General features: G+C 32.3%; 1 protein-coding gene across 1 annotated transcript in view; it reads right to left on the minus strand.

The window, feature by feature from the left end:
• The window catches only part of LOC124367843, a 95518-nt gene extending 76997 nt beyond the window's left edge, over positions 1-18521 (minus strand). Inside the window, exons 1-5 of the mRNA XM_046824997.1 lie at positions 18382-18521; positions 13578-13796; positions 8312-8457; positions 6658-6888; positions 3082-4048 (exon numbers count right to left, since the gene is read on the minus strand). Of these exons, the coding sequence (XP_046680953.1) occupies positions 3082-4048; positions 6658-6888; positions 8312-8457; positions 13578-13773 (1540 nt within the window). The 5' untranslated portion in view covers positions 13774-13796; positions 18382-18521. The remainder of the gene's footprint in view (positions 1-3081; positions 4049-6657; positions 6889-8311; positions 8458-13577; positions 13797-18381) is intronic.
• Positions 18522-19836: the final 1315 nt, after the last annotated feature.

The following is a 19836-nucleotide window of genomic DNA, read 5'->3' on the forward strand; positions in this document are numbered from 1 at the left end:
CTATCAATCACAAAGACGACAAAAAAACCAGTAGCCTTACACGCTATTCACCATAACAAAAGCTTTGAGGATTGTTACAAACTCAAAGCTGTAAGCAAAATTACTCCTTGTGAAAACAGCTCTAGAAATGATTTAAATTTAAGGAATAATGAATTGGCACACCAACTTATATTAAAATCAAAAAACAACCATATGGACTAAACCTTCGCTAAATTATTGTTTTCCACTTGAATAATTAGATTGTGACACAAATTTACCTGAATTCAAAATTATATTATATTATATTATGTTATTATTGTTAAATTAACAACTAATCAAAACTTTTTTACATGTCAAAATTGTATTTACATTTAGAATGTTTATTATCAAGTGTTTCTTCTTTTGTTTGTTTATCTTATTCTGTGTCTATTAAGTGTACTTGAAAAAGTTGTTAATTACAACGAAATATTGTACAAAATAATTGTAGTTTCCTTTTGAACTGCTTTAAGAGACTATATATATATATATATATATATATATATATATATATATATATATATATATACATGTATTCGATGTATATATGTAAATAATTTATACTACTCAACAAAACATCAAGCAAACTATAATTACAGAAAATAAAAAACCCACATGCTGATAATTGTAATTGCAACAATGCAACAGAAACTAAACGAAAACTGAGAAATATGCAACGAGTCATCAACTTGACAGTTAGCAATAAGATATGGAATGCACGGAATGCGGGAACAACCACGTGACTCATCTAACATAGCTAAAGCTACAAATTATACTTATGACAATTAAAGATATATTTAACATTAACTGACGTATAGCAAAACACTATTTGTAACAACAATAAATAATAAACTATAGCAAATAGTTGCAGATATAAAAAAACATGCACTAAATAATTGCTATTTAAATTTTTACAAAAATAAGTTACATGATAAATAAATAGACTGTCATTATGAATTAATGAAAATACTAAATAATGGTACCTTTTTTGGGGACCTCAGATAACGATTGTGTACTTCTGTGTAAAATGGTGGTATTGAGTTGAAGAGCGTAATGCCTTCACTTAATACAGGAGTCGTCAAAAGACGAAAAAATTAGTCGCAGTAGATCACAGTTTCAAAATCAAACAAGATATAAAATTCAACAAAATTAAAGTACTTAAAATATTTCCAACTAAAGTATTACTCAAGGATAACAAGAAAAACCTTATAAACAATCAAAAAAGAGGATAGCGTGAACTTGGAAAGTAAGCTGTCTGTTGTAAAAAAGTCTTATTGATCATAGTTGATCTATATTTCGTTAGCTTAAGTTGATAAAGATCTGCCCCTTTCAACTGATCTATACAGGCAAGTGTTATATTTAGCATTGCCTATTTAAACCGTTGGATGATTAGAACCGTCCTTTCTACGGCGAGGTCGAAATAATTAAAGAGTGTAATTTTTTCATCAATTTTGAGTGGCATGCGACAAAATTGGTCAGTGTCAAGTGGAAAAGGGATATTAGTGAACATATGGGACCATTTGAGAAGATTCACGTACCTTCAGCCCAATCCATACCTTCAGGGTCTGGACCGGTGACATAGAAGATCTTAGGAACGAAGAAAGGCTGACGGAAGGAGGAGGCTTTCTTAATACCACGTAAAAAAATGTGCTAATCTAATGCCTTTTTGGATAAAGTTACCACCATACCAACTACTCATACCACAGCGCGATACCGAGAATGTTGATAACTGGCAACGGAGTATGTTGGATGTGGACTTATTCGATCCATCGCCTCACACCTTCAGGAGGGATTTCCATGCAGCTGTGAGAAGATACCATAATTAACAGCCGAATCTATGGTGTTAGGTGGTGCCTTTGGAGGGCCACATTATTTTTAGTTATATCGTGTGCTTGTTGGGATCCCGGGAGACCCACACTGTCATTGACTTCTTTTCTCGTAATTAATGTATTCTTGTTACAAATCCATTGTTATCATTGTTGTTATCTTTGATTTATCGTTAAAATTTATTAACGTTACTACTATTATTACTTCTATATCTTAGTTATTGTTATATTGTTATTTTATTAGCTTGCTTGTTGTTGCTATGTTTATTTTTACTGTTATTACCATTATCGTTGTTATTACCTAGTTAGTACTGTTATTGTTATTAAACTTATATATTTATACACATTTTGTATTGTCGATACTGTTGATAGGAAACACTATTTTGTTATATTATTGCTAATTTAGTATAGTTGCAATATTAGCCTTCTATTTCGTTAGATTATTTATGATGCAGATGTGAAATGGTGTATTGCCGTATATTAAATAAATAAATAAATAATTTCCATGAAACTCAGGCTCCGTCTGTAATATATACCCACAAAATATAACAAATAGTATTTGATTTGTCTAAGAAACTTTTGAAAAATGGGTGTTTCATATTCGAATAAAATGTCCGTACAAATCGTTACCGTTGCATGTTTTTTAAAAATGGATGTCAGATCAAATAAGTTTTAAAAATTTAAACACTAGAAGAATTATTCAACATTCTGGTAAATCTCTACTGTGTTTTTCTATTAATACAGTGATAGTGTTGTATAAATGGAACTCAAGCAATGCTAACACTAATATAATAAGAGAACACTAAAGAGAATTTACTATGAAAAATAAATGATTTTGATAGTGGTAAAAGTACATTTTTGTGGGCGAGGTTTACAAAGCAGATTAAACAAAATGGTATTAGCTTAACAGATTGCTTGTGTTCCATCAGTGAAGGACCCACCCATCTCTGAGGTGCCCGTAATGTTATTCTGACCCAGACTCATCTCGGGTCGTTTACCTGGGACTCTAAAAGGTCCCACATGTCCACATATGTCTCTGTCCACTATGTCACAGTTTGCATTTATTAGGACGCCATGTGAACCGGAAAACTTATATATTAGTGAATATCTAGTCCATTTGTTTTGTTTATTACTAGGCATATATTGCGACTCCCTACTCTTGTTCATATTCAGGCTTTCACAAATATGAACAGTTGGATTCTAACTAAGCTAAGTATAACTAATGAAACGTGATATTTACCTTGTACACATGGGCCATATTTTTGTAATCCTTGTTGGTGTGAGATTAAAATATCAATACTCGTCTCCGTAGTGTGTTCGGTCACAGTCACGAGAAAAGTGTTCTTTTCAACCTTGAAAGTAACCTTAATGTCGTATTCAGCTCCTCCTAGATTGTCCGGGAGGTCAAGAGAGATACCTCCAAGAAAAACGTAATTCGCCATATACGACCTCTCTTGCTCGTACACCTGAAGGTCTACTTTGCAAGCTCTACTTGTACCAGTGGTGACGGAAGTAGATGAAGTCAAAGAAGATGCGATATTAAGTGAAGATCGGTAGGGGATAACCTCACAGACTCGGCCATCACGATTCTTCACTCCGAGGAGAGGCGTCACTTCTTCCACTTCTCTAACGAGACGGTTATATTCACCACTAGAGTATCCAGCCATCAGAGCTGCTCCACAGGCTACTAAATGTCTGTCCAAGTACAAGTTTTCCACAACACAGGATTTGTTGTCTTTAAACTTTCCAACAACAATGTTTTCAATTTCGCGGAGTTGACAAGTTCCTCCGACCATGGTGACACGAAGATCCTTTTCTTCGTCAGGGTCGATTTCTGCTTCAATCAAGCACCTGTCCAAGAGGCCAGAAACATGATCGAGTAGGTCTGAATTCCATGCTTCAAACATGACTTTCTCGAGTTGACAACTGCCTTTCGGCAGTTTTATTGTCACAGATGAATTATCACACAGTTGATGTTTAGCCACTTGGCACCTACGTATCACCTCATCTAATTCCTTAGGTTTCATCCTTTTTCCCTGTGCCCTTGCATACTTCTCTATGCAATAAGAGGTAAACAGTTTATTCACATCATCCCCTCCCCAGTCGTTTTCACCTACAGTCGATAAAACTTTCAGCTTGTCTTTCTCGATGCTGATTGCAGATACAGTAAAGGATCCAGCTCCAACATCAATGATCACACGTTTACGCTGAAATGTTAAAACCATAAGACAAGGCAAGAATATAGATCAATGGAAATGTCGTTAAAAATGTACATATCCTAAGAATTAAGTTCATTCATTTTAGTCCTACATAATACGGGTTAAACATACCCATGAATTATTTAGTATAAGTTTAAAGTGGTATTATATTGTGTGTTTTCGTCACAGAGTGGTAATTTGTATGTTTCAATGTGGTAGTAAAATACCAGTGTTCATGTCAATCTGCTTTTTCGCACTGCTTTAAAAACTTCCAGATTTCAAGAGCTCTCAGCTTCAAGGGGCTCCTAACCTCTGGCAACCAGCCTTTAGGAACATTCAAACTACAAGGGTTTCTGTTACCAGATAGGTCTGAGCCTCTTAGAGCCCTCAGCATTTGGAACATATTCATATTTTGTGTATGTTTGTACTTCTATTCTTAGCATACCAGGATCGGAGAATCTTTGCTAATTCAAGTAAGAAATACCTTTTCTAGCACGATGAACATTTCATCTTGAACATTAACTAATAGTTTTGAACATTATTAATATGACAGTTTTTGTAATGGTTGGGGTATGCTTATATATTATTTTCAATTAGGAAATTAGAAAATTAAATTTAGGATCGAAGACATGTTTCATGAAGTGATTCTGGTGCACAGATATAATATGTCCTATTCTGTATAAAAAACTGAGTTGCGTAACTAAATTCCATAAAATAATTAGAACATCAATTGAGACCCGGAACTTTTTTGGAATCACAATTGTAGCAGATTTTAAAATTGAAGGAAACTCTCCTATCAATAAACTCCATTTAACAATTAGGAATGAGGTGACGATGTCGGATGTAAGGAATGCAGGAGTATTAATCAAATTATCGTATTCTTTTTTAATCTCTCAGGGTAAATGGCATAAAATCGTTATTTCTTTTTTTTAGTTTATTTTTGACGATAAAAGGATTGTGAAAGAAACAGGATTTCTCCAGACATTTGCCATCGTTCAGTGAAACAAAAAATCAGTAACACTACATTTCGAGATCTGCACTCTGATCTCTTTTTCAGGTAAATTGATCTCTTCTTCAGGTAAATAATATGGACCTGAAGAAGAGATCAGATTGCAGATCTCGAAACGTAGTGTTTCTGATTTTTGTTTCACTGAACGATGGCAAATGTCCGGAAAATCCTGTTTCCTTCACAAATCGTTAGTTATTGATTGCTTGATGCAGATATATTCACTGTCTCAAATCTTTTCCTTGTACTGCTACAGGGTCTTAATAGGTTTATTTTTAAATGAATTAGGAGGTACTAGGAGGGGCACACTTCTGGATCTTTTATTTTGTCACCTTTATGCGGTATTTCTAAAATAATTTTGAAACTTTCTTAAGAAAAGAGGAACCTATGTATAGGACCTTAAAGTCTCTATAGTCTAAATCGTATAAGAGTCGAGATCCAATGTTCACTGCATAAGCAAACAACCGCGAGTATTTTCTTTAATAGATGGAGGATTTTTAGGCGGAGGTAAAAATAGGTGGGTTTCAAAAGGGTAATAGCACGAGAAAAATAATTTTTTTTCATACTATATTTCTTAATGGTACATTTAAAACCAACCGTCAGTCATACGAATACACACCGCTAGCAACTAGATGGACAGATTATAAGGTACCACCTTTAGGGTCTGTATTAAGGTTAGCTGACTCTGATTTAACGTTTCTTTACGAGTCTATCGGTAGATTTCCAGTGTGAAATTAAGAAAAATGTAGTATAATAATTTTTTCTACACCTTTTCATATCCTAATATTTCGGATTTCCAATAAAATTAGCGCGGCTTACGATCGATCTCGTTTTTAAGGAAAATTTTCTATTGATTTGAAGAAAAGGCAGGTTGTGTGTTTATAAAATGCAAAATGGCTTTTCGCTCTGGGACTAAAACAATAAATTATACTTATAACCATCTACTTATATGTGTTGAAAGAAATGATGAACATTTGGTGTCTCCTTGTGGTGCCTTTGGTGTTCACACTGGTCGTCATGTAAGACGGTAACTTACTGTGCCATATATGCAATCTATGTCTTTTGTTTCGCCCAAAGCATTGCCATTTTGTTTTATCTGTCTCTATTTATACCCTTGTTATTCATTGATATTGATTGTTGTTGCATCTCGTCTAGATTAACCAGTGTATTGCCGGTGTTGTCCTATGGATGTACATCATTTGTCACTGTTTACATGGAATAGTACTTTTGGATACTTAATTAGTTGCATCTTGTTTATCATTTACAACTGGATGTGAGTCATAGTCTTTTGATTAGATAGTGTAATTTCCACAATTATTTTTTTATGTTAACACTGGCTTTTACGTTAACTATTTATATATTAGCGTTATTAAGTTGTTGGACATGTTATGTGTTTTTGTTGACAGTGACTTATTATACTTTAGTAATGATTTTTGTTAAGCCATCTAAAACATAGCAGTTTTGTAAAGTTTGGTTTCTACCGTGGGAATAAATAAATGAAATTAAAGGGCTAGTTCAGTCACATTCAATGGCTATTCGGGGTTCAAATCTCTTAGCGAGATCTAAATACTTTAAAATATGTGCTCTACATTTTAAAATTTATTATACTTACAGTTTCCGGTCTAACCATTTGCGTCATGGCAATCGCAGTTGTGTTGTTGATTAGATATTCTACCTCCATCCCTGCCTGCGCAGCTGCGAACAAAACTGCTCTTCTCTGAGCATAAGTATAACATCCGGGCACCGCGATCACAAACTTATCTTTTGATCCTTCTTTATCCTCTTTTTTGGTTCTTCGCTTCTCGGCAAGACTTTTAAGTTTCGCCAAGATTTCGATCACGACCTGTACAGCACACCAACTCAAACAATTAAAAACCTATTTAAAACATGTATGCCAAAGACATACATGTTTTAACTCTCTCATTAACTCTCTAAACTAATTAACCTACAATGTTCGAGCCTTAGTTCGTGAGCAATTGTCACGTCAAACATATTGTAAGAAATATTTGGTGAGAAAATTTAATTACTGAGTAGCTGAAATATCTCTGAAAATGTGTTCTTTACACATAAGATTAATATTATAACACTGTTAAAGGCTAAAATATCAGGTAATTGATGGTTCTTCATTTCATATTTTTATGTTATTCTTAGCATAATATTTTAGAAATAAAACAACCAATATAGGAGTATTTAGCATGACAACTTTAAGTTTAATAACACTTTTAATGGTGAAATTGGCTTACATTGCATGTAATAACCGTGGATAAGAAAGGATCATCATAAGTTTTAATTAATATTAGTTACAAATTTCTTAGGAAATGCATTCTATCTATTCTACAAATTGGAAGTAGAAAATTAAAACAGCTGTTAGAAAATGGCGCGAAGGTGTAATTGAATGAATTAAGGTGAGTTGATTAGAATGACCTATTTGAGAACAGGTAGTAATGCGAGATAATTTAACTCAAAGAATTTATTTCTAAAAGCTCTTTTGTAATACTAGAGTGTAAGAAGTTAAAATTAAAATTCTGCGCTTGGTATATTAGATTACGTATCACTAGGTGATGAATAAATGTTTATCATACAACAGCTAACACTTTTCGTGCTCCAGAATCGATAAAACCGTTAATATACATGTAAGTATGAAAACAAAAATTTGTAAAACAAATAGTGTCCATACCCCTTACTTAAACCGCTGGCTCTATCATCTCCTAAAACAATTAATACTCAAGTATGTTTGTATAATAATATATTGTAATATTATTATAAATATATACTCATCTTTTAGGAGCGTCCTAAGAATTGGAGTTTGGAATCATACGCAAAAATAAATCTGCTTTAAAATTACGACGTTAGAATCATGCACAATACACACCAGAGTCATAAAATATAAACTTGGATGTTCATGGGACATTAGGAACAAAGAGTTAATTATAAATTCGATCATGCAAGTATCTTTTAACTGCAATGTTGTAGTCATGATTTTTAAACATAAATTTCATGTTATTTTTTCAGTTAAAGTTACAAGGATTTAAAAAAATCAAGTAGAACTTGGTTATTTTTTTCATAATTTAACATGCTCAACCTTTTGGATGGAAAACATGTACCTACAAAGTATTTGATAGCAATAAAAGAACTTGAATACACCGATGCAATTTTTGTGCAAAAGTTAAAAGCAAAAGTATATATCAAAGCAATCTTAAAGGGCTAATTAAAAATAACAGACTATTTCTGATTTATCTATACTTGAACAGACTTAACACAATTACCGTTTCCGGCTGGACTTGCACAGTTTCCATGCCTTTCTTGCATTCTATGTGAGGTTTGCCTTCCACATTAACCACTTTGAAATTCCAAAATTGGCTGGCACCTTTCACCGATTGGTCATACTTTCGTCCTAGTAGACACATAGGTCCTGGAAACAGGTTTCATATCATACACATACACATGTACCCTGTAATCAGGTTTCAGATTACACGTACAAGGACAGGTCCTAAAAACAAGTTTCAGATTACTCATAGATTATTCGGTTCTGGATAAAGGTGTCAGACCACATAAAGACACAGTTCCGGGATAAAAGTCCAAATCACACATAGATACATCGGTTCTAGAAATAGGTCTCATATCATACATAGACACATAGGTCCTGGAAACAGATTTCAGATCACACACAGAAGTACCGGTTCCGAAAACAGGACTCAGATCATACACAGAACTATCGGTTCTAAAAACAGGGCTCAGATCAAACACAGAGCTACCGGTTCCAAAAACAGGGCTCAGATCACATTCAGAACTATCGGTTCCGAAAACAGGGCTCAGATCAAACACAGAGCTACCGGTTCCAAAAACAGGGCTCAGATCACATTCAGAACTACCGGTTCCGGAAACAGGGCTCAGATCAAACACAGAACTACCGGTTCCAAAAACAGGCCTCAGATCACATACAGAACTACCGGTTCCAAAAACAGGGCTCAGATCACATTCAGAACTACCGGTTCCGGAAACAGGGCTCAGATCAAACACAGAACTACCGGTTCCAAAAACAGGGCTCAGATCACATACAGAACTACCGGTTCCAAAAACAGGGCTCAGATCACATTCAGAACTACCGGTTCCGGAAACAGGGCTCAGATCAAACACAGAACTACCGGTTCCAAAAACAGGGCTCAGATCACATACAGAACTACCGGTTCCGGAAACAGTGCTCAGATCACATAAAGAACTACCGCTTCCGGAAACAGGGCTCGGCTCACATACAGATAAATTGATCCTGGAAACAACTCACACACTAATGCGGTGAGGCTTCATAGCACCTAATGTTATAGCTCCTAATCTCATAACCACCTAAAGAAAAAAAACCGTGAATTTAGGTGGTGTGATATTAAGCGCTGTAAGATTAGGTACTGTGAGACGATCCCCGGTTCGTTCAGATGCCGTGCGACTGTTTCAGTACCACAGGGTCGGTTCCATGTGCGGCACGTGGTTTGTGGCGATTATAAGTAATTGTGGCGCCAAATAATTAATTACCTACCTTGAATTTGAATTTGTTTTGGGCCAAACCACAAATATAAACATACTCAAATAATGTCACTGTAGTTTTTTTCTACCAGTTTTTAATAGTTTTCATCGTCGTTGGAATCAAATTCAATTCATATCGTGTTTGCTGTATACAATGTACGTTATATGGCAAAAACAGGCCAAAATGTAACATTTTGGATTTATACCACAGTGTAACATTCACAGATACAAATTTTGCTTTCATTAATTCTAGTCACTCGCCAATTGTAACCATCGTCAACGTCAGGGCCAGTTTTCAAAATAGGTAGTCTCTCAGTTACATGCTAAAATCTCGCATATCATATATGATTATTTTGAAAGTTGCATAAACTTATTAAAAAGAGCATAAACCTGACATCAGTATTAGATGTTTTTGTACCGTAGCAGACTTCTCAGTCCTAAATATGTATGTACATTTTATTTCGCGGGACAATAAGGCAAACTACACTATGGAACTAGAAATTGCCGAAAGAAGATTGCAAGAGCCGCAAGTAGACCCTTATTGACCAAAGTGGGTTACTGAGACCTAAATATGTATGTATTATCAGGGCAATAATTCAAACTAAAATTTGGGCCCCTAAATACATTGGGCTGGAAGTAAACGGTCTGAAGTATACACGCTTTTTGACCTGTGAAGGCCTTTCAGTCTTCTGTTTTTACTTGTAGTAATGTAAAATGTCTAATAAAAGTATTAAAGATTCCTCCCTCATACTGGAAGTAGATAGGTTTTCCCTCCTAGTCAGTAATAGGTTTCTTATTTCTATTTATGCATGTATGTGGGTGTATTCTTCGGGACAAGACGAACTCAACTATGGCACTGCAAATATCTTAGAGCGAAAGTAAACGCTTTTTGATCGAAGTAGGTCCCGACAGCTACATACATATCTATTTTGAAGTTATTGGAAAGTAATCATAATGAAATAGAAACTAATCATAATGAAATGGAAAGTAATCATAATGAAATGGAAACTTATTGAATTGAATGTCAAAACTTCTGGAAATGGGGAGAAAAGGAGAATACTTAGATAAGCGCACATTTATTTAAATTATAGCCTGGATCATTCTGAATTGAAACCTGAAAACAAATATACATCAATTTTTGAGGAATTGAAACTTATAATTGAAAAACTTATAAAATTACAACTTTGCCACTACTTTACCATTTTAACACAGTTTTAAGTGTTCGATGTTTAGGTATAAATTTATTTAGTATAATTGTGTTGTTGGAGATTTTGTACACTATGGAAAAAGCGTGTACACTGAAATAAATAAAAAAATTATTTTAGTTTACTTCTTGTGGCTTAATACATTTTAAGAGATATTTTTAATGGTAAATATTAAGTATATTGTACTTTTTACTTGTAAATAGGCTCAATTAAGGCTTTTTTACTGGGAGAGATATTTGAAAAAATTAAAATTAATATTTTGGCAGAGAGAAACAATTATTAAAATAATATTAAAACAGGTCGAAATTAAATACCCTTTACTCTTTAATTCAAACACAACAATTATATTTGTGTTCATTATGAATTACATTTTCCTGAAGAGTATTGCTACTGAAATGACTGAATATAAACGTTACTACGCTTCACCTAGGCCTGAAATAATGCAAGCAATTTTGATTAATATGTGTAGTGAGACTACATTCTGATTTTAAATACGAGAGCTTGGTCCAATTAAAGTTATAAATGATTTATTAAATACAAAAACTTGTATTCTATGTTTAGTTGAAAATATTTGTGTTATATTAGTATTAATTTTAATATTAATATCATATTAATCAAATACATTCTTGAAGCTCTTGTCTTATTGGAAATTATATATTAATTTAAACAAACTCTCCACTAATATAAAGTTTTTTATTTTTGTGAGGCCTTTCGTACTCAATTAGTACATCTTCGGACTCACACAACTTATGATTATTACTTTACAACTAATAGTACAGATCTCTTGAAATCATTTACTCGGAAAAAAATTAGGCATAAATTAAATAAGTAATAGCCAGTTTTGTGGTAATAATAATATAATATTATATATATATATATATATATATATATATATATATATAATACAAACAATTTAATATATATTAAATATATTTATCAAATAAATAAATAAATCAAACCGCTGCATATAATTAACGGAGATTAAGGAAAAATTGTTTTTTGGAATATTCTATTAGTTTAAGCCATGATAAAGGAATATTTATTTGTTTCTTGCCATTTATGCGGTAGATTATATAATTTACTTTATATTATGGTGTATTAAGTTTTTATTTCTGAAGGTTAATATTTGGTTTATTATTATTTTGTGACATTGTTGCGTTTTAATTTGTAATTTTCAAACAATGTATTATAAGAATAAGAATAATTTATTCATACAATAGAACACAAAGGTTTTCTGTGCTAGCCAAAACAACAGTATAAAAAACTAATTATAGAAAAGCAACAGAACAGCAATGTTTACAATAGAGCATGCAATCTAAGTGCTAAATACAGTAAATTATTTTAACAATTTTTAAATTATTCCTACTGCATAAACAATCGGTCTAATCAAGACATGGGTATAACGAGAGCCTTGTGGAGACTGTAGAAAGTCTGCCCGATCAAGTAAGCCTTTAAATAATTTTTGAAACTGTTTTCATTTATTTTAATCTTGATTACATTTGGAAGAAAATTGTAAAACTTAAGACAAAATAAAAATATTTTGAAAAGGTTGAGTCTCGAACTGTCTGAAAGGTTAATTCTGTGCCGTGTTTTATGGACATGATTTAAATGTGAAAAAAGCTTTTTATTTTATAAAACAAACTTTTTCTAATAAATAATGAGAAGTGAGGCCAAAGGTTAGGATCCCTTTAGGTCGGAAACGCTTTGTACAGCGTTTATCTGGTCTCCTTCCCCTTAAGACCCTCAACGCTTTTTTGACGAGTAAATACTTTAAAGTTGATGGCACTAGAAGATCCCCAAAATATTATTCCGTACCTCAAGTTTGACTCAAATAGGCCTAAGTAAACCATTTTAAGAACTTGTTCGGAGGCAAATGTAGAAAGTACCTCAGGGTGGATGTAGCTGACTTTAGCTGCTTCAATAATGTGTTTATACGTTTATATTCTTAAGCAACTTACAGAAAAGTACTATTTATTGGATTGTAACCAAATTTATAAATGTTAAGAACATTTTGGGAGGCTTGGAAATAAAATTCCACAATGTTCGTTTTATAAAAGTTTAAGATAAAGTTATTGGTGCAGAACCAGTCATAAATAAAAGACGATGTAGCTGTATTCTGTTCTAAGAGGTTACCAAAGTGACAGTTATTCAGAATAAGGCTAGTATAATCCGTGAAAAGAGTGGCAGCAGGTTTATAGTCGTTTTGAAATAACTTTCAATATGTTTTGTAAGATCATTATTGTATATGAGGAAGGAACAGTAGGGTCCAATACCAATACCATCTCACTCTCAACTCTCGTTGAATCAACCATAACAACGCCCGCTGTTAGGTCAAAGTTAGGGTCACAAAATACAGAGTGCTCCGGAACTTGCTGGACAAGGGTATATCACATTATTTCTCAGTTGAAGACAACACGTTTCACCATAATATGAATGTGGGTTTCCGGTGCTTACTTTCCCATCTGTGTGTCTGTATGGTTTTTTTTTTCATGAAAAAGTGAATAACTTAACAACTAATAAATTAAATCCTACCAAATTAAGGTAAAACAAAGACTACAACAAATGATATCTTTAATATTTTCAAAATGACGGTCATTGAGCTTTGAAATCTATTATTTTAAAAACCAGAAATCTTACTAAATAATTACAGAAAACACTCTGTATATCTAAGACATTCTTAGTGGTAAAACTTCCCAAAATTTAATATGAGAGTCAGACCATTAACGTTATATTATTCACAGCTTCTCGCTGATAAATAACGAGCTGTGTTTTAAAGACATGAAATATTCCAATTTAATATAACTAATCTTACCGAATGCCATCGTATTACTCTCGGAGAACAGTGGCCATGATATGTCGTCCCCAATGTGTATATTCATCCCCTCGATCCTCACGAGCTTCTCAGAGTCGTCCTCGTCATCGTCCCACGAGATCGCCACAGGCTGAGCCCTCCTCCTACTGAACTCTGCCATCCTGACGTAGGAGGTCCCGAGATCGATTCCGTACATGTCTGCTTCCTAATGTGGACAATCTGCAACCACGTGCGTAGATAAGTTTAAGCTCGTTATCTAAACTGAGTAATATTAATAGGTGCTTGATGTCAAATAAAAACACTCTTATTTGTACTCTTAGTACTATTTTGCTTTTCCTTAGCCGATACAAACAGGAGAAGCAGCTCTTCCCATAGCAATCTTTTAAAATAAAAAATAGCGTAAAAAATAAAACAAAATTATGCACACACAAAACAAAAAACAATAGTGCACACTGGGAATTAATTTATGTAAAATCGTGTTATAACGGTCTGTTTAGAAAACTGTTCCTAAACAAAATGTGCTAGAAGTAAATGCACAATATTTTGAAAACATTGGCAATTTTATTGACAAATATTAAAAAAGTGCAATTAATATTTTTATAAGTTAACGGTAATTAAGTTGAAATTGTAATTTACGTTTTTTATTAAGATTTAATTATTGGCGAAGTGATGATCTAGGGATCAGAGTGTGGTCTTATGCTATTACGATAAGGATGTTATAAAAAACACCGTTTTTACAAATATTTTTAAATATACGTATTTCGAGGCGAGATTGCATATGTACGCAGCATAGACGATGCCGGGCGTGAAAAATGCTATCTTGCCCCGCAATAGAACTTTAGAGACGAGTATTCGACTATAATTTTCAAGACTATTCAAAAAAGCTCAGGGAAACCTCTTAAAAGGCTGTCTTAAAATTCATAGTATAGTAATTGTTTTTTTTGTAAGCAAACGTAACACTATTTTATAATTAAGTTTTGTGTTACAATCATCTGTTTGAATAAAATACTGCCAAAACAAATGGCAGAATCACACTCAAATATTTTTACAGGAAAAAAGATATTTATGTAGGCAGTGGATTCTTTACATAGGGAAATTAATCATTAGCAGAGGGAGAATCAGTTGGTTTAGTTACTAGGGAAACAATAACTACCATAATAAGTTATGAAAGGGTATTACGAAAGGAATACTATATGTCGGGCTGCATATACAGGGTGAATAAAAAGTCAGGCCTCCCGTTTTTCTAAATTGTATATAAGGAAATATCGTTTGGGTAGTGTTGCAATATGGAAAGGAAGTTTCGTTTCATGATTTTGAAATTTTTGTGTCCTCCATAAAAGAGGGATTTTAGGGGGTAACTAAAAAGTTTCAAACGTAAACCTTTATAGTACCCCTCATTTTGAAGAGTATAAGCAAACTTAAAGAATGGTGAACAACAGAGGTCGCTATATTTTTTCCATCCAAAATAAAAGGTTGTCAAAATTTTAATGAATTTTAGTGAAGTGATTTTACATTTACAACACACCAGTAGGAAACTTAAAATTTAAGAAACAGGATTGTTGAGGACTGCAACCAAATACCTCTTCTGACTTTTCAAAACGTGACAGAGGACCTCACTCTACGTGTGTAGTACTACCAAATAGTAGGAAAGCATCAGTTTGAAAATTTTATTGGAATTGGCAACATGGTGAGTTATTAAAAATACTGTTTTGGTAAAATTGGCTATTTTTTATTTATTAGCTTGATCTCTGGTTCTCACCATTCTTTAGGTTTGTTTATGCTCTTTAAAATGAGGGGTCACTTGTGAGGGATTTACATTTGAAATTTTTGAGTCGCCCCCAAAATCCTGAAACTTCAGGGGACACGACAAATTTTCAAAATCATTAATTAAAACTTCCTTTCCGAATTGCCTTACTACCCCAAGGATATTTTCTTATATAAACTTTAGAAAAAAAAAAGAAAAAAAAGAGGGAGGGGTCCTGACTTTTTATTCGCTCTGTATAACTGGCGGTAAGTTTGAATTTTGTTGCAGATGTCTATGACGAGATGTGTTAAATGAGTTTGATCAATTATCGGTTGGTTTGAGATCTTACAAATTTCATTCTTAACCATTGAGGTTAAACCTTCTTGAAAACAGGAAATACGGAAAAAGTTGTAGATATTTTAAGTAAGGATTATAAGCAATTCTGTTAACAATATCCGGAGAAACAATCTGAATCTACGAATGTAAGTTTTGAAAGCAACTTCAGGAAATAAAATTTTTTATCATTAATATTTAAGAAAATTACGTATGTATTGAATACAATGAAATGCGTATTAAAAATAAAAATATAACTAATCTATACAATCTTTAAAATATTATACCATTATTTTTGGCATTTTTACTATGTGTCTGACTACAAGAATGTTCAGTAATTTTTTTTATTATTATCTAAATGCCTTACGGCTGACTTAGAATTACACCATGAAGTCAATTTTCACTTCAAAAAAATGTTTATGCACTGATTTCATCTGCGATTGCCTTCAATCATTATTCCTCGATTATGCTATATGCTTCTTTTTATGGTTGTCAAAAATCGACTTATTTCCTTATGTAACGTTGCATCAAAACTATATAACAATTGTTTGAGTTTTTCTGGGGTATCGTCATTAGATATTCTTATAATTTGTTGGAAACATGAGTTCCTTGCATAGTAAAATTGTGGACATTTAATTAGTAGATGATCTGCAGTCTTATTCACTCCTGCAGTGCAATTTAAGCACAGAGGAGTGAAATAAAGTTTCATTAGATGAAGAGTCTTGTTCACTGTGTTATGTTCTCTTCTTAGTCTGATTATATTTACTATTTTCCTTCTGCTAAGTCTCGTATCTTGGTACCATGGCAGTAAAGGACTGATAGGTTGTACACCCCTATACCACCTGGCCTTTGTTGTATTTAGCCACAAGTTGTTTTTTTTTCAAGTATCTTCCTCTTTTGGAACGATTTGAGGTCAGTAATGGAAGGGCGAATAAAAATTATATTTTCTCGTGTTTATGACATATGTTATCAGTATTGAATCAAGATTGGGCAAAGTCGTTTTTATTCAGTACGTTAACGTAGTCCCATTACATGTTATACTCATCACTTACAAACTTTAAATTTATATTCAAGAGTTAAAATGTGTCCAGTATATTAAAGTTTCAGAATAAAACTTTACCAAGCGCAAAAAACTTTAAAATTATCCCCATGATCTTTTTACATCAAAATGTATGTATCTGAACATCCTAATAAAAATAAAACATTTTAAACGATGTTTTGTCCTTTTTGGAATTATTTTGAGTATTCTCATTATCTAGTAAGCATTTTGTTATTATTTATTGCATATAAGTGCCAGTCTATTGTCATACACTATTATTACTCACATTTTCCTGAAGAGCGTTTTGACCATCGTGACCAAAGACAGTTAATAAACCATACCGAACTGTCCTGTACATGTACCAGTAGGATAATGTGGGTTGATTATTAAATATAATTTTGAGTGTCTCAAAGCAATAAGGTACAATTCTACTATTTTTCATTTCGTCTAGCAGTCAAGGAATTTTACCTGGACATAATTTGAAAGTTAATGACATTTTTAGTGTTGTTTGGAGAAGTGTAAGGATGTAGTACATGAGACTTACACCTAATATCCCTCCTGGAAAATTCATGGGGCCAATAAACCGTGATTTCCTTAACCTTTTTCAGGTTGTTGCTTCTAATACGAAAATTATATCACAAATCATATTGACAAAAAATCATTGATGCAGTAAAAAGTTAAAAAAACTAAAGTTTTTTTTAAGTCTCGTAGGTAACGAGAGACGTCCCACTCAATTTAGTCAAAATTTCTTATAACTTATAAATTGACTAAAATACATTTCTCCGACTTCTACTTTCGATTTTTCATCATATCTGTATATATTATGTATATTCCTACCTTATTACCATCCACTCTTAACCCATTCTAAGCTCTTCTCTGAAAAATCTGTATCAGTGCTAAAATAAATTAGTTTTGAAATTGAAGCTCTCAAGGCCTTCCATTGCACAATAAATGTGTGACAAAACATTTAAAAAACCAAACCTTTAGTTAATAAAACAAACCAAATTAATAACATAAATCGTACGCAAAATCACACTCAAGTGGTTGTACATAATTTTATTGTTTGCATAGTTTGTTTGTTTTTTAATTATATGTTCTCAAGTTTAAGATTATATGATGTTACAGATAATAAAATAACGAGATTGTTTGTAAAATTGCAACTCTAATAAGGGTTACAATCCACATTAAGTGAAATATATTTTAAAAAAATTATAATTAATAATATTAGTAGCTAATAGTCATTAATTTCAGGTAAAAATTACGAATCCAAATACCATAAATAGATACAAATCTAGAAGTTTTTTTATTTCTTTAAAAATTTTCTATGTCTTTTTAACGACTACTGAATAATTTGCAGTGCTTACTAAAAAATAGGTATATCATACACATTATTAATCGAACAATATTATAACTTTGAATGGAGCCTATTATGTACTCGATATTTAAACTATTTTTGTATTTACGTAATGAATTTCACTGAAAAAAATTTATATAAAACCTCTTATCAAACTTTTGATCATCAAGTTCAATAAACCATTCACAACATTAAAACATATTAAAAATATGCTCTGGAAACCAAGGTAGCTAAACCTTACTCCTAGTAAGAAGTATGAATTTACTTATAAAACGATTAAAAAATTATTAAATTATTAACTATTAAATAAGATGTTGTATTAAAATACACTCACCAACTTTAAATGCAACATTAAAAACGAACAACGTGGGCTAGAGGGCAAACCCGACACAAATGTGTGCTAGTTAAAACTGAACTTATCTACTTCAAACACGAAACTACAGATTGCTGCAAGTAAACGCTTGTACATGTTCGGTCATGTACGTTTGTAAACCAGAGAAAGGTTGGCCGTCCCTAGTATTTATTCCATGAAATATCGATAGTAAAAACAATCGATGCAAGTCGCAACCATCCGAATATCGATACTAAGAAAAATACTTCATTACGTTCCACTGACTTTAGAAAATAAACCTCTTTTGGTTTGGCGGGAAAGACATATACAATTTGTGAAATGTTTATAAGAAAACTGATTTCCGAAACGTAAATAAAATGAAATAAAAATATTTAAACTGATAACAATTTAAAATTAATTATTAGGAGCAAAGTTATGCGATTGGTTAGTGGAGGAAGGTAATTTACCTCCACACTACATACTAAAATTAGTTACCAAACAACAATTTTGATAACATCTTAAAGACGAATTATTAGGAAAAAATAGCATCGGAATAATCGGTATATATTTGAACATTCTACGAAATTGCTGTTGATTCTATTTTAAAATTGTGTTTCAGAAACAGTGAACTACTACTACTAACTGCTATTAAAAATACAGATAAAGAACATAATATTTTAACTTCATCAGACTTGTCCCCTTCAAAAATTTGTACATCTTCCATTTATAAATACAAAGTAACCACCTATTTATATTCATACTAAAGTAAATTCTAAATAGCAAAAGTTATAAAATATTTTCTTATGTTAGTACAGTTACAATACTTAAGATTTCAATAATATTTGTTAAATAATGCATTAATCCAGTAATAAAATGGCATCTGTAGGGCTGATTTTTCTTTTTATATATGTTTCTAGTATTTTTGTTTTTCAGTGTCCGGAGGAGCATGCATTCTTCGAAACTAATCGTTACAGCAGGCTAAGAAAATTTAAAATTCCTTATTGGATAAATCTTATCCAAAGAGAAGAAAATCTAGGAAAAACCTTAGGAAGAAAATCGCTTTATATACTACTGATATTTTTGGTATTAGGACTTTATCTATTTGGATTGGCCACGTAAAATAAATTAAATTTTTATAAAACCACCATTTACATCTTTGGTTAAAAATATTTTGATTGGCCACGTAAAATAAATTAGATTTTTATAAAACTACCATTTACGTCTTTGGTTAAAAATAATTAACAATGTTAAAGTTCAAAGCAGTATGGTACACAACTACCCAGGATGTCTGATATTACGTTATACATGAAAAATTCCTTTTTGGTTGAGGAAATTTCGGAGTATTTTTATTATGTTGATTGCATAATATGCTAACAAAGGTCTCTCAGAATTTCGGTGAATTTCGTCTTTCAGAACGATATCAATTAAATGATCAGTTATTCTTACTATTAGAAGCGT

The sequence above is a fragment of the Homalodisca vitripennis genome, chromosome 8 (genome assembly GCF_021130785.1).
Source record: "Homalodisca vitripennis isolate AUS2020 chromosome 8, UT_GWSS_2.1, whole genome shotgun sequence".
NCBI classification, from domain to species: Eukaryota; Metazoa; Arthropoda; class Insecta; order Hemiptera; family Cicadellidae; genus Homalodisca; species Homalodisca vitripennis.